The 15,372-nt window shown below is 38.0% G+C and overlaps 1 protein-coding gene across 2 annotated transcripts in view; it reads right to left on the bottom strand.

Annotated features, from left to right (window-relative positions):
- The window catches only part of UBQLN1 (ubiquilin 1), a 50,672-nt gene extending 38,058 nt beyond the window's left edge, over positions 1-12,614 (bottom strand). The window contains exon 1 of one of the 2 annotated variants that reach the window (XM_004440783.2): positions 12,278-12,614. In XM_004440783.2, coding sequence (XP_004440840.1) covers positions 12,278-12,457 — 180 coding nt within the window. In that variant the 5' untranslated portion in view covers positions 12,458-12,614. The remainder of the gene's footprint in view (positions 1-12,277) is intronic. The other variant, XM_004440782.3, reaches the window with a different exon arrangement.
- Positions 12,615-15,372: the final 2,758 nt, after the last annotated feature.

The raw sequence follows: 15,372 nt of genomic DNA, 5'->3' as shown, positions 1-15,372 counted from the left end.
TGTGCATTCTTGTTTACTATCCTTCAATAAAAATAGGTTTAAACTTGATTGTGAATGCCATACACATAAGAAACGGCAGGAAATCAAAACATAGGTGACCAAGTTCCCTGAACGTTCCAATTTCAAGTGACTCAACTAGCCAGAAAACTAACATATAACTTGTCTTGGGTAGGTCATCTGAAAGGAAATGGGATGAAGATGCCCTAGTTTTTAGGCAGCAGACCAGAGTAGACAGAAGACATGGAAATCACAACACAGATGATCACCCAAATATAAGAGATGGTCATTCATGAGCATCGCATCTGATAGAGAGAGTTAAGACCTGATAACCAAAAAGAGCCACAACCTCAAAAGTTTATAAAACAGCAGCAAATAGTTCAGTTGAGCCCTTAGTAACATTTAAGGGATGGAGTCCTCCTAACCATAAATTGTCAATATCAATTATCTGAAAGATAATCAGAGCTTTCTGGACACACTAAAGGTTTCTTTATGGTGTCCCTAGATGCAAAGGAGTATGATCCTTATGGCACACACTTCAAAAAGCATTTACATTAATCATTTTTTTATTAAGCAGCTACACTGTGCCTGGCACCACACACTTTATCTCATTGAATCCTCACAACAAAACCTAAAGAAACCAAACCAAAGTCCTGACAGACCAGTAAGAAATCACTTTCTCTTACAGAATTACAATGCTGTTTAAAATTAACATCACTGATACTAGGATCCTCCAACCTGGCGGAACTCTTGGTTCTGAAGGGCACGTAAAGCAATTCAAGTATGAGTTCATAGCATTTTATGGTGAAAGTTGGAAAGCATTATGTTAGACATGGTAGTAAGGTAAAGCTATACTTCTAGTACTGTACAAAAGGAAATTGTACAATCTGACTACCCATTATAATTCAGTTCTTATAAAAACAAATTTTGTATTTCAAACAACCAATGTCAAACAATTTAGCTATTAGAACCATTCCCAAAGAGAAGACTAATGCAATATTGATTTATTCTGAGCAAATTATCCAAAGCTTGGAACAAACTAGGACAAACTAGCAAAAACCAAGGATTACTACAATTCTATACTCAGCTGCCTGCCACTTCCTTTGAAACAAAAGTGAATAAGTCTTAATCCTAATTGTACCATATGAAACAGATATGATACACTTCTCCAAATAAGGTGTATTTTAGAAAACTCAATCCAAATATGATCAATTTAAACAACGTTATGTTTTTATAGAAGAACCAAAAATTCTGCACATACTTTAGATATCCTTAAACTTTTATTCTGCACCCTAAAAAACGGTAGAGGGAAATAGTTTCAGTTTATAACGGCTTCAAAAATTTTGTCTCTTAACATTTAAACTTTAATTCCATGTCTGTTTTGTCTACTACACTTTTATTGAACACAACAAGAAAAAAATCAGAAGCCAGTAGTATTGACATACGAAAAGAAAACTAGCAATCTTAAAAATTCTCAAAGTTGCTTTAAGACAAAGGCAGTCCACAAACACTATTCCTCTGCAAAAACATAAAACTTATTGCAACAAATTATATAAAATATCTCCATCTACCTAAAGAAAAATCCTAACCATAAAAGAAAGATTTTTCTAATTTCCTTTAGTTACTTCTAAAGTACCTAAATGGATATACTTATTTCTGTCCTTAAGCCCATGTGGCCAACATTAACTCAAAACGAAAAATACATGATATAATGGGCCCCTAAGGATCTGTATTTCCTATAAATGTATGTTTGCCTAGTCTGGTCTTGCACCGACAATCTACAGTAATAACCAATAGGCCAGAAGAGTTGAAAACTGAGAATTACTACATGCTTTCTCAATAACCATAAGAATCAAAACTCTAATGTGCCTCAAATAAGTAAAATTTAAATTAATGATTTTAAATCAACTTAGTATGTACAAAACAACATTCGGTAACCTCTCATATTCTCAGCATCAATCCAAAGTCAGGTATTTCACATCAGTGGACTCTCCAGCTAACTGAAGTTTACCCCCGTGTGAACACCAAAATTGTTTTTCCATTCCACCGATTATAATTTAATTTTTTGATAATGCTGAGTTACTGGTGCAAATATCAACTGCTGTTCTGCAATACAGTGATACTGTTCCAGGCTCTCAAGGTGTCCTGTATTTCCCCTTTTTAACCAGATTGTCAGTTGTTACCTTGACAGCATACCTCCCCTTGCCTCTAAATTTGCTGTTTTTAATCTGAGGAGGAAGAGGCAAATAATCAAGAATTAGAAAAACCATATAAAATAGAATGCTGAAAGATTTAAAACGCTGTCCTGAAATGAAAAAGCATAATATTCAGTAAAACAACTTATGACACCAGTTCTCAGCTGTTCAGGGCCTACTTTACTCACTCCCTGTTCTCTGTTTAAGGGAAGAAAACAAGACACACACATGGTTGGGGGGGCCGGGGGGAAAACAAAGAGTTACTATATTAGGAAAGACAGCATGTTTTTGAAACACGCAGATCTGAATTCAAATCTTGGTTTTGCCAATTACTAGATGTGTGACCTTGAGGATGTTACCAAACTCTCCCTGAGCCTCAGTTTCCTCATCAGTAAAATGGAGATAATATTTATTCTGCAGGGCTGATGGGAGAATTAGGAGATGTACGTAAAATGCCTGGACACAGTATTCACACACATGCAAATGCTCAAATATTGCTAACCTAATTATGTGAGACTAAACTTTGAATTATAAACATTTTTTTAAATTAAGTTAATCTGATATTAAGTTAGCTAAAACAAGCACCGTCATCCTTCACAAATATCCCGCAAACCAAACTTGCCTTTAAAAGCCAGTCTCTGCTCCTCTATATTAAATATCCTCAGAAAAAAATAGTAAAACCTTGTAACCTCTGAAGAAAAACCTCTTTAGATTAAAACATACACATTAATTTCATTTCCTGAAGAACCACATATTAATAGCATTTAGCAAGAATTTTCTAAATAGCTGAATAATACAGTGCACTCAAACATCTGCTATTTCAGTATTTTAAGTCACAGGCCCTCCAAGAGTCTCTATTTTTTAATCAGTTCCTTACTCAATATTGCTAGTATCTCTTGAAAAAACATCCATGCTCAATAAATCGTCCTATGCAATAGTTCAACCAGTTATCACTCTCCAAATGCCTGATGTTTGAGTAAGCTTAAAGTTAATACCCTCATTAAAAAACATTGCATAAATCTTACACAAAGATGTCAAGTGTGAGCATAACTACAGAGACATAAGCAGCTACATGAAAAAAGAGCCCCTTCTTATAAGCAAAAATGAACGCTCAGTCATAAACGTTACAGTGCATTATCCAGAAACAAACGTGTATTTTTAAAAATAAGAGTTTCTATGACCTAAATCTGACAAAGAGTAACAAACTAAATATTTCACTATTCATGTGCTAGGATACTCTTTACGCTTCCTTCTACTGCAAAACATTGACTCAATTCACTGGCAGACAAAAGGGTGCAAGAGGAAAAGCAATACAAGTAAAGCATATAAACTCTCAGCCAGGTACTTTATACATATTATCTCATGAAATCCTACAAACAACCTAGCGAAGCAGGTATTATATCACATGTTAAAAATGTTGCCAGTGAGGCTCAAAGGAAGCACCTTGCCCTAAGTCAGACCTCTCAAATTCCAAGCTTCATGCTCTCTCCAAAATGCAGACCACATTTTAGTTGGTTAGAACTAATGAGTTAGTGCTACATATGCTAATATGCTAATATGGAAAGACGACAAAAATACAAGTAAAAAGAAAGTAAGATAAAGAAAAGTGTGGGTTATGATCCATCTACTTACCAGAAATAAATAGAAAATTATATATGGGTATACAAATAAGCACTTTTCTGGAGAAAATCACCTATATATATATATATAAATATATATATAAAGTTAGATTACCTTTTTTTTGAGTTGGTCTCCTTTTTATTTCATACTTTTCTACATCATTCGAATTTTCTAATCTTAAAGTAATAGCATGCATAATATATTTAATGTTTTCTTTGCATTCTATATTTTTAAAAACTAATAAAAGCCATATCCTTTATGAAAACTGGAGAGCGCTTTAAAGGCTATAAAAATAATTTAACAGGAACCATTATACCCAAGTCTAGAAATCTATATAGCAGCTGCTTAACCAGTAAACCAAGCAGTCTATGTTGTCATATCTACAGGACATCAAACTAGCTCATAATGGCATAAACGTACCCGGAAAAACCAGTGCAGATCTTCTGGTAATGAAAATATTTTGCAAAACGGAGGCACACATATATACATTTTATTCATACCTATAAAGAATGGAATCTGTTTCATGTGCTAACCCAATAATTTTTGCATGAAACAGCAGATTTATAGATGCTATCAACTTTAGTGTATAAAAATACTTGCAATCCTAATTTAAAGAGATTTTCCTTTTTCTATAGTGGAAGCTGCTCACATGAAAAACAAGTGAAAAGATGTCATTAAACATTTAATTAAACTAAGAATAAACATCACATTTTTCTAAGTAAACCACATTGTTAAAATATTTCCAAATAAGTACAAAATATTGCAAATAAATCTTTGAAATACTATTTGCTCATTCACTGAATAAACACTTGCATTACTCAACATGTGCCAAACACAATGCTAGGTAGGCACCACAGGATTAGGAGGTAAACAAGATAGTCTTGTAAATTCTTGCAGTATGTAATGGGGAGAAAAAAGTTCATATAAGCACAAAATGGTATCAAAGATTATAATTCTTGATCTAATTTAGATTGGTGAGTCCAATCAACCTCTGATAAACTAACATCTGAATAAACCTAAAGACTAAAAAGCCAGCTACAGAAAAATTAAGGCAGCTTGGAGCTGTGGTTAGGTGTGGGCTCCAAAATTAGTCACTGGATTTTAATCTAAGCTCCAATATTTAATAGCTGTATGAATTTGATCACATTATTAATCTGAGTCTCAGTTTCTTCCTTTTAAAAAGGGAATAATAAAAGTTGTGAAACTTTATAATGCATTATGCCTTGATAAGCCTGGAATAAATACTAGTTATTATGTTACTGTCATTAGCATCATTTGCAAAGGCCCAAAGGGGGAAAGAGGTAGTGAGTGATACTTGGGGGAAAAGACGACATACAAATGGCTGAAATGCAGTGAATAAAGGGGAAGAGATAAACAGGAGGCAAAGCATGAAGACTCTGTTAGCTGTGCTATCTAATTTGGAAGTCTCTAGCAACGTGGCTATTGAGCACCTGAAATATGGCTAATCCAAATTGAGGATGTGCTATAAGTAAAAAATACACACCAGATTTTGAAGTCTTAGTATGAAAATAATGTAAAATACTTCAATTTTTTATATCAGTTACATGTCGAAATGAAATTTAGGATACACTGGGTTAAATAAAATATATTATTGAAATGACAATACCCAAAATGTAGAAGCAACCCAAGTGACCACTGATTAATGAACAGATAAACAAAATGGGGGGTATACACAAAATAGATTATTCTTCAGCCTTAAAATGGAAGGAAATTGTGCCACATGCTACAACATGCACGAAACTTCAGGACAATAAGCTAATGAAATAAGTCAGTCACAAAAGGACAGATACTTATGATTCCACTTTTATGAGATACCTAGAGCAGTCAAAATTCATAAAGACAAAGTAGAAGGGTTGTTTTCAGGTGCTGGTGGGAGAGCGGAATGGAAAGTTATTGTTTAATAGGTATAGGGTTTCAGTTCTGCAAGATGAAAAGAGCTCTGGAGATGCATGGTGGTCATGGCTGCACAATGTGAATGTATTTACCAGCACTAAACTGTACACTTAAAAATGGTTAAGATGGCAAATTTTGTTATGTCTATTTTTCACAATAAAAAAAATTAATTTCACTTCTTTTAAGTGGCTATGAGAAAATTTAAATTACACATGTGGCTTGCATTATATTTTTATTGGAGAACACTATTATTTAACTCATGGTAAAATTTTTCAATGAGAAGGGTTTTGAGGAACAATATGAGAAGATCTAGAAGAGTAAGCCCTATTGCCCTAAGGCAGGGGTCAGCAACTTTCTGTAAAGGGTGAGACAGTAAATATTTTCAGCTCTGTGGGTCACATGGTCTGTTCTGAAAACAGCCATAGATAATAAATAAGTGAACGCACATGGTGGATTTGGCCCACTACGGTTTGCTGATCCTTGTTTTAAGACATCTACTGTAAGCAATGGCTCCTACCAGCTCAGACTGCTAAATTTTCAGGAATTCTCTGGGCCAATTTAATATTGATAGCTTAAAATTTGCCATGGTAAGAGTGTTTACAGCACAGAAATCAGCAAACACTACAAATCAGTGCTGTTTTTCCCGGAAGAACTGGTTGATAACGTTTACCAGCACACCACTGACTGTTGATAAAGAATTAACTTCTCTCCTATGCATTAGTTGTGAACCATCTTTGAGAAAAATGGATAGTCACTCAAATTATTTTCTGTGTTCTGTGGTTCAGATGAAGATCCCCAGCTAAGAGAGGGTGTTCTAGAAGAATTATGTTCCAGCAACCAGAATCAAGAGTGAACGTCCTGAGGCAGTTAAGAGTTGTGCTTGGAGAGAGGTGAGCTAAGGAGAGAGCAGTTTAAGAAGCTGCTGCAAGAGGGGTGCAGGAAGCCATGAGATCATGTATACACCGCACTCAGTAAAGGCTCAACAATTGCTAGTTACTTAAATACATATTATTGTGCATAATACTCTAGATTCATTTGTAAAGACGTATTTACTGAGCCCATACTACGCGCTAGGCTCTGGTAACACAAAGGGAACAATCACAGATCCTCTCTACCAGAAGAAATAAACATTAATCAAATAATCACATAAACACAGAACTTAAGTTGTGATGAATTATGACCAAAAACAGGATGAGAAAATACAACAAGGAATCCCAATCTAGTCTGAACAATCAGGAATACTTCTCTGAGAAAGTGACCTTTACACTGAGATTTAAGGGATGAGTGGCAATGGGCAAAGAGTGGGAGACATTCCACGTAACAAGAACCAACTGCACAAAAGTCCTGAGGCAGGTGGAAAAAAAAAAAAAATGTTATAACAGGTCAAGGAACTAAAAAGTCAATATGGCAAGAGCCAAGTGACCAAGAAGGAAAGAATGCATCAGAACAGAAAGGTAGGCAGGAGCCATACCACACAGGGCCTCACAGCCACGTTATATAAGTCTAAGATCAATGGGGAGCTATTAGTTCCATGTAGACAGACAGTAACATGATCTGATTAACATTTTTCAGAGATTGCTCTAGGAATGAATGGGGGGATAGCGGGGGGAACGAGAGAGAAAAGCGGGAAGGCTGACCAGAAGGCTATCATAGTTTCTAGGCAAGAAGAAATAGCAACTTAACGGAGTCAATCCTCAATCTTAAAGTACCTACTTAATCTATTAAATACTCTACAGCAGCAATTCTTGGTGTCAGGATACCACTCTTTTAGAAATTGAAACCCCAAAGAGTTTTTGTTTATGTAGGTTATATCTACTGATATTTACTATATTAGAAATTAAAACTAAGAAATCTTTAAAAATATTCATTTTACAATAACAATCAACTCATTACATGTTAATATAAGTAACATCCTTATGAAAATAACTATACTTTCCTAGCATGAAGAGTAGCATTGTTTAAAATTTTTGCAAATCACTTTAGTCCCGTAATAAAAGATAATTGGATTTCACATCTTTTGTGATATCTCACATCTTAAAGCTTCTGGAAAAGTGCATTGTCCGTTTTTGAGAGAATTAAGAGTGAAAAACACAAACATCATCTCAGAATTATTATAAAAAGTTTTGATCTCATAGTCCTCCTAGAAGGATCTTCAAGAACCCCAGACCATACTGAGAACTGCTGCTTGAGTAACAGAAAGCTAAGTAATCACAATGAGATACCAATTTATAGCAACTAGGAAGGCTATAATCAAAAACAATAACAAGTGCTGCAGATAATATACAGTAATCGGAATCCTCATGCATTGCTGGTGGGAATATAAAACGGTACAGCTGCCTTGGAAAATAGTTTGACAGTTTCTCAAAAAGTTAAACAGAGAGCTACCACATGACCCAGTAGTTCCACTCATAGGTATACACTCAAGAAACACGAAAACACATGTACACACCAAAACTAGTATGAGTATTCACAGAACCATTATTCATAATGGTCAAAAGTACAAACAACCCAAATGTCTATCCACCGATGAATGGAGAAATAAAGTGTGATATATATCTATACAGTGGAATACTATTCAGCAATAAAAAGGAAATACTGATACATGCTACAACATGGATGAACCTTGAAAACATTTGCTAAGTGAAAGAAGCCATTCACAAGTTTTAAAAATCTCGTGTGTATTTTTCACTTACAGTACATTTCAAATCAGTCCAACCACATTTTAAGTGCTGAATAGTCGGATGTGGCTACTGGTACCAATGCAGACAGTGCAGTTCTAGATCCACACTATAAAATATAACGTTAAATGATATTTATGATAACGACCCTGAGGCACCGCAATTTCCCTTATCAAGGAAAGGCTCAATTCTATTCAACACAATATTTATATTATGTCTAAGTATGTTAATATTTTTCTAAAAGTTTCAAGTGATGAGGATGTTTTCTGAAACTAGAATATACCTTGCTTGAATATTTCAGCTAACAGTATTTCAAAATCTTACACTATAACCTAGAGGGCTACAAAATCCCAGATCAAGCTAGTAAGAAGTTACATGGAAGCTCCCTTCCATTCTCTGCACTAATTTTAATCACACACACACACACCTTTTTTCTGGACTTCATCTTGCTTGTTGACACTTGGAAACGTTCAAACTGTTTCCAAAAACAGATAACGAACAATTAATAGAAAACATAATCTAATACACAGGGACTTTACCACTATACATGTATCTACTTTTTTAATCTATTTACTTATATTATGAAAACCCCTACTAATGAAACCACCTTGGAACATACGTAGTGAAGTTTAGTCTAACCACTCTTAAGTAGAAATTTAAACACTTTGCAATTGATTCTGAGTGCTCAATGAAAAATAAATTTCACTTTAATTTCAAAAAAGTGTAAACTTCATTATCAATCTTAAACAAGTAACATTTGTTATATATCAATGTATTACAGTATGTTGTTACTGCCTGTTGGTGATACACACGCAAAAAGAAACAGAGGGAAAAATAAGAAAATTAATTACCACCTTACAACTTATTTTACAATTGAGCCAGGAGGTTTAATACAATCCCATCCAATTATTAGAACACATTCGCGCAAACACTATTTCAGTATAATCTATCAAGAGAATTTACACTATATAGGAACACTTATTGAAAGAGATTTTAAATTGTAAAACATGGGATTTGCCTAATAGAAAGCCTTTAACATTACCCTTTTGTAGGTCTCTTGCTTACCCCCTCTTTACCTCTAAGATTAGATAAGAATTTTTAGGACTAAATACTTCCCAATTTTTTCCTGAACATTTTTAGTGGAATCAATGTCATTAAGTATATTTTAATGACAAATTTTAATCTGTAGCAAATAGGTTAAATCTATCAAACTCTTTAAGAAAAATTTAAATTACAAAATGACAGATCCTTTTGTGCTTCATGTAGAATTTTACAAATCATCTGAAAACTGCTTTTCTTATTCTTGCACATTTTCCTCTATGTACTTCCCTTAGAGCTCATAGATAATTCGTCTTCAGGTTCTTAATGCAAATGGTGAGCTTCAATTTTCATCATGTTTTCCGCTTCAACAGAAAGCATTTAACAAAATAAAAATTCAACTGCCATCAGAAAAAGTTGCTTCAGAAAAGCTTTAATTTTATCTTATCAAAATTTTACTTTGGTTACAGAGCAATAAAATTAAAACTTCCACAAAATTTAAAATTCTAATTTCACCATCACAAAAACTAAAAATCCTCACAGATATAACATTATAAAATGACCTAAGTGAATTTTCCTACTTATAAAACACTGACTCTTTCTAATCTTTTACAGTAAAATGCTGAAAGCAGCCAGGATAGTGGAGGCCTGAACTAGGAATCTTAGAAAGAAGATCCAAGGACTTCAAAAGTTAATATGGCTACACACCCACTACTAGAGCTAAAATGAAAGACTGACACTATCAAATGTTAGCAGGGATGTGGAGCAACAGGAACTCCCACGCACTGTCAGTAGAATTGCAAAATGGTACAAGCACTCTTTAAAAATATAGTTTCTTATAAAACTAAACCTACAGATGGGGCTGCAAAACGGTACAAGTCCCTTTAAAAATTTCTTACAAAATGAAACCTACAACTAGCTAACCCAGTCATTCCACTTCTAAGTATTTAACATGAGAGAGAAAAGCTTTTGTCCAACAAAAGATTTGTACAAGAGTGTTCACAGCCAACTAACTGGAAACAGCCCAGGTGACCCTCAACAGACAAATGGATAAATTATGGTATATTCACACAATGGAAGACAGCACAACAATAAAAAAGAACTACTGATATACACAACAAGAATGAACCTCAAAAACGTTATGCTGAGTAAAGAGCCTTACCCCAAAGAGTACATAGCATATAATCCCACTTATATGAAGTTTTGGAATACCCAAAACTAATCCATGGCGAAAAAAATCACAACAGTGGTTGATGGAGGGGAGAGCAACTGAACTGATTGAGAAAAAGCAAGAGGGAACTTTCCAGTCAATTATGAAGTTATACATCTTGATAAGGCTTTGGATTGCAGAGGTGTATACGTATTTGTGAAATTTCATGGAATGGCAACCGTGTGCATTTCATTGCATGTCAAATTTACCTAAAAAAAAAAAATTGCACTCAGTTTAATGACGGACACATTGCTGAAGTGCTCTTAAAGGTAACATGTACCGATATTTACAACTTACTTTGAAATGCATCCAAAAAATAAAAAGGACTGATAAACGATTAGCTGTGTGACAAAGCAAATAAAGCAAAATGTTAATTGTAGGTGATGGACATACAGGTGTTCACTGTACAATTCTTTCAACTTTCTTGTATGTTGGAAAATATAAAAACGTTAAGGAAAATTTTTACAGGAAAATTGACAGACAAAAAAATGTGATTCCCTGGCTGGTAAAAGTTTCTCTCACTTGATGCTACACACTACTTACTGCTTCACAAAACACACCACCTTTCGGAACTATATAAACCAATACCCTAATCATTTACTGTCTCTGGGAAACAAAGGTCGATTTCGGGAACTGCCGTTTCCTGATAAACTTCACATTGAGATCATCAGAGATCAACTCAATTATTATGGAAAATATCCTGGGATGTATATTCAGGAATAAGCTAAAACAATTTGAATTCTTCAAGATTCTTAGTTAACTGCAAAATTTGTATTCCTCAACAGATTTTAAATAGTAAATTATTTGTAATATTCTCCACTAATTCCACTTTTGTTCTCTTTTATTGGATTGCAACCGCTATTATCTGAATAACATAGCTATCATCCGTCTAAAGTCAAACAAAAACCTCCCCAATGACTGGCATCTGAGGGATGACAAATATAGTAAAAAGGAAACAGCAAGTCATCAATGAAAGTCATCCACCTTTCTCCTCAGGCCTAGTACTATTACTTAAGATGTGGCTGAAAACAGTTTCTACGTCATAATTTTATTTCTAAAAATTGGAAAGTGGGAAAGATTTCAGCAGTCAAAACGCATAACTAAATGTACACGTGCTCCTCACCCCAAAATCTACCTTAACCCGCAGCAAGGTAAAACAATGAGCACCCCATCCCCCGCTTTTTTTTTTTTTTTTTTTAATTCACGAGACAAAACCGCAGACTAGGCTAAAGCGAACCCTCGCCCCAGCCCAGCCTCCAGGCCTCCACCCCGCCCGGAGCCGGTGGAGGGTCCCTTCCTTTGTGAGGGGCAAGAGGGAGGCGCTGGGGGCGGGGAGCCCGGGAGGAGGCCGGGGGTCTCCGAAGCAGGAGGGAGGCGCGAACGGCGCGGCGTCGGCGCGTCCCACAAACAGGCCGCGCGGCCCCGCCACAAACCTCTGCGGTGTCGCAAGGAGCAAACCCACGAACTTGGGTGTGATCTCATTTGGGATAAACCCCGGAGAAAGGCCGAGGGCACCTCCGGGGACACCCCCTCCCAAGCCCTTCTAAAACGCCTTCGCCTGCCGGGGGCGGAGGTCCCGCCGCCATCCCCACCCCACCGCAGCCTGAGCCCAGGGCGGCCCGCACCTGCTGGACGGAGCTGTTCTCGGGCACAGCGAACTCCTCCTTCTCCTTCGGGGTCTTCACGGTGACTTTCATGATCTTGGGCTCCGCAGAGGCAGCGGTCGCGGGGGCGCCGGCACCGTCGGCCGCGGCGGCGCCGTCCTGGGAGCTCGGAGGGCCGCCGCTTTCACTCTTCTCGGCCATGGCGGCGGCGGCAGTGACTCAGGCGCGCAGGAGGGAGCAGGCGAGCGAGGGAGAGCCAGGAGACGCCAGAGCCGACCGGCCCGGGCAGCGGAGAATGCGGCGCACGCCGCCTCAATGGCAACGGGCGCGGGGCCACCCTGGCGGGCAAGGGGCCGCGGAGTCGGTGTGGGCTCCGGCGCAGGCCCGGGTCGGGCGCTCGGCAGCCGCCGTGTGTTCAGACGCCGCTCGGTCGCAGCGACATCCGCAGCCGCCGCTTCCTCCTCCCGCCCCTCCCCCCACGTCCCTCCGCCGGCGCCGCGCGGAGCACGCCGGGTAAGGCGGCGGGCGGCGTCGCCGAGTCATCTTCGGCGGGCGTCGCTTCGAGCCACGGATGCTGTTCTTGGCCTTTCCCGCTCCATTGCTCAAAGTCTGGGCGCGTTCAGAGAGAAGGACTAAAAGCCAGCTGGAGCGGCAGAAGTCAGTTCATTTTTTTTCACCCCTCTCACTACAAAAATAAATTCGCGGGTTCTAGGAGGCACTATAATGGCGCACGGGGATGACGTCACGGCTAGCGAAATTACTAGAAAGAAGGCTCGACCACTGGGCGCTGCGGCCGGGGATGCGCCTGCGCGCTGGTGGTCCAGGAAGTTTCCCCACCCCGTCACTTTAGGCACCGCGGTGGCCGTGCTCGTGTCTTCGTCTCCGCAGCGCCCCTTCGTGCGTCGCGTACCCTGCTGGGAGGAGGCTGGGTAGTAAATGCCTGCGAGCTGTTCTGTTGTTGCTATTTTAATACGGTTGTTTTTGCCTACTTGGAAGACTTAAAATGCTTGATCGTACTGCCTGGGGTGCGGGAGTTATTAATGAGGGAAAGAGCCTCATCATAACCAAAGGAAAATGGAGTCGATGCCTGTAGCCACCCTGCGCAATCCCGCGGAGTCATTGCTTCTTGGGCAGGGCTTCCGCCCTTGGGTCAGCCAGGTTCGGTCAGGTGATCAGAACACCTGTGTCGACAGTGGACTCCGCTCCCGCGCCGACAGCCGTGCGCGAGCATCCCCGAGTTGTCTGTGAACACTATCCCCCAGAATGTTTGGTACGGAAACGGTGCCCAAGGAGTGCCCGCCCCACTGGAACAGTTTAATGTAGCTGAGGTGTTCATTTTATATTCTTCTATCCGGTTAAGTTACTGCGCCATTTCACACTTCAGGTGCTGTTCAAGATAGTTGTTCAAAAATTATTTTCCCTGTAATATGGGTACAAATAAGAAACAGGAAGTTAATTTCCCCTTGAGAATTCTAAATTTGAAATGACGTCATCATTTGCCTTTAAAGATGACTTGCAAGGAATATACAACCCAGAACATTAACTTTATTAATCAGCATTGCGCAAATGTAAACTCTTGACAGCTAACTATAACCCAAATATGCAAAGATACGCTCTGTATTTCTGTTTTTAAAATGTCCAACTCTGTTGTGGGAATAAATACTCTTGCATTAAGACTACTTTTTAGCAGATCCCCTTTGGAATCTGGGTGTAAGAGAAGTTCTGAAAGTATAAGTTCAAATACATACATAGACATCATCAGACAGCAGCTAAATTTCTTGCAGCATTGTTCAGTAACATGAAATTACACAAGGCTCTCTGCTGAAGGATGTCTTCTTGTTTATGTCTAGATGTGGGGTAATCGTTACTTCTCAAGGTAGAAAGTTCCACCATTGGACAACCAATCATTTATCTCTAATCCTGCACTTATAAAAGTGTAATTATCTGTGTCTACATTAATTTCTAAAAAATTCTTATGTGTATGCACAAATTATGAAATAATTTATCTGTGAGAATATACAGTATATTTAGTTATTTGGTATGGCACTTTTTAGAAATAATCCTACTTTTTAAGGAAACATTGGAGGTGGGGGTCTAGATCAGGGATCAGCAGTCTTTCAGGGAAGACTGGATAGTAAATATGTTATGTTTTGTGGCCATACATTCTGTCTCAAATCCTCAGCTCTGCCCTTGTAGCACAGAGCAACCATAGACAATACATACATGAATAAGTGAGGCTGTTTTCCAATAAAACAACTTACAACAACAGGCATAGGATCTGATGTGGCCCACAGAGTCTAGATGTCTATTTGAGGCATTTTCTTCTGAATGATTTTTGTTTATTAAATGGTCAGTCTGGAAAAAAATTACAAGAGCTTATTTATTTAATTCTACAAACATTAAGTGAGGACAATTAATGTCCAAATATTGTTGAGGATAACAAAGACAAATAAGACTCAGTCTCTGCCCTCAAAAAACTTAGTGGCTAGTTGGATGGAGGTTGGGGGGAGAGAGGGAGGGGAAGATAAGCAGTGAGGTGCTGGTAAATGTTTAATAAGCAACTCTCCAGAAAACAAGCCAATTTATAGCATTTGCCAAGTTCCTTGATATAAATACTTGCTAAATAGCCAATCTCAAGCTACCAACTTGAGGTCAACTGGCTCACAAAATAACCTGAAATTTCACCAGTCAGTTTCATGAGCCAATATGAGGCAGCTCTAACTGGATAGGTCCCTTTTTATAGGTCCCAATATTCAAACTTAAAGTATACGAGGTTATTATTCACATAGTAGAAGAATACTTCCTTGACAGAATGAGTTAATTCTCAATAAACAAGAATTTATTGAGCAAAGTTTAATCCTATGTCCAGGAACTTATATAACTTCAACACAAGGTAGTACATATGTCATGTCAAAGAAGTGGTGTAAATAACATGCATCATCATTTTACTCTCGTACTTTAAATTCATCATAAGCTTCCACTGTCTGGAAGATAAAACCCAAGCTTCTTAACTAGGATTTCAAGGCCTGCCAAACTAACTCCTGGTCTGTCTGTCACGCTGCACTCTCATTACTCTCCATGGATAAACTCCATTACAGGCAAGCATGTTTATTACC

This window comes from Ceratotherium simum, chromosome 20, assembly GCF_057802395.1.
Source record: "Ceratotherium simum simum isolate JZ-2026a chromosome 20, ASM5780239v1, whole genome shotgun sequence".
Lineage (NCBI taxonomy): Eukaryota > Metazoa > Chordata > Mammalia > Perissodactyla > Rhinocerotidae > Ceratotherium > Ceratotherium simum.
The sequence above is the reverse complement of the archived record's forward strand: the minus strand, read 5'-3'. Positions and strand labels throughout refer to the sequence as shown.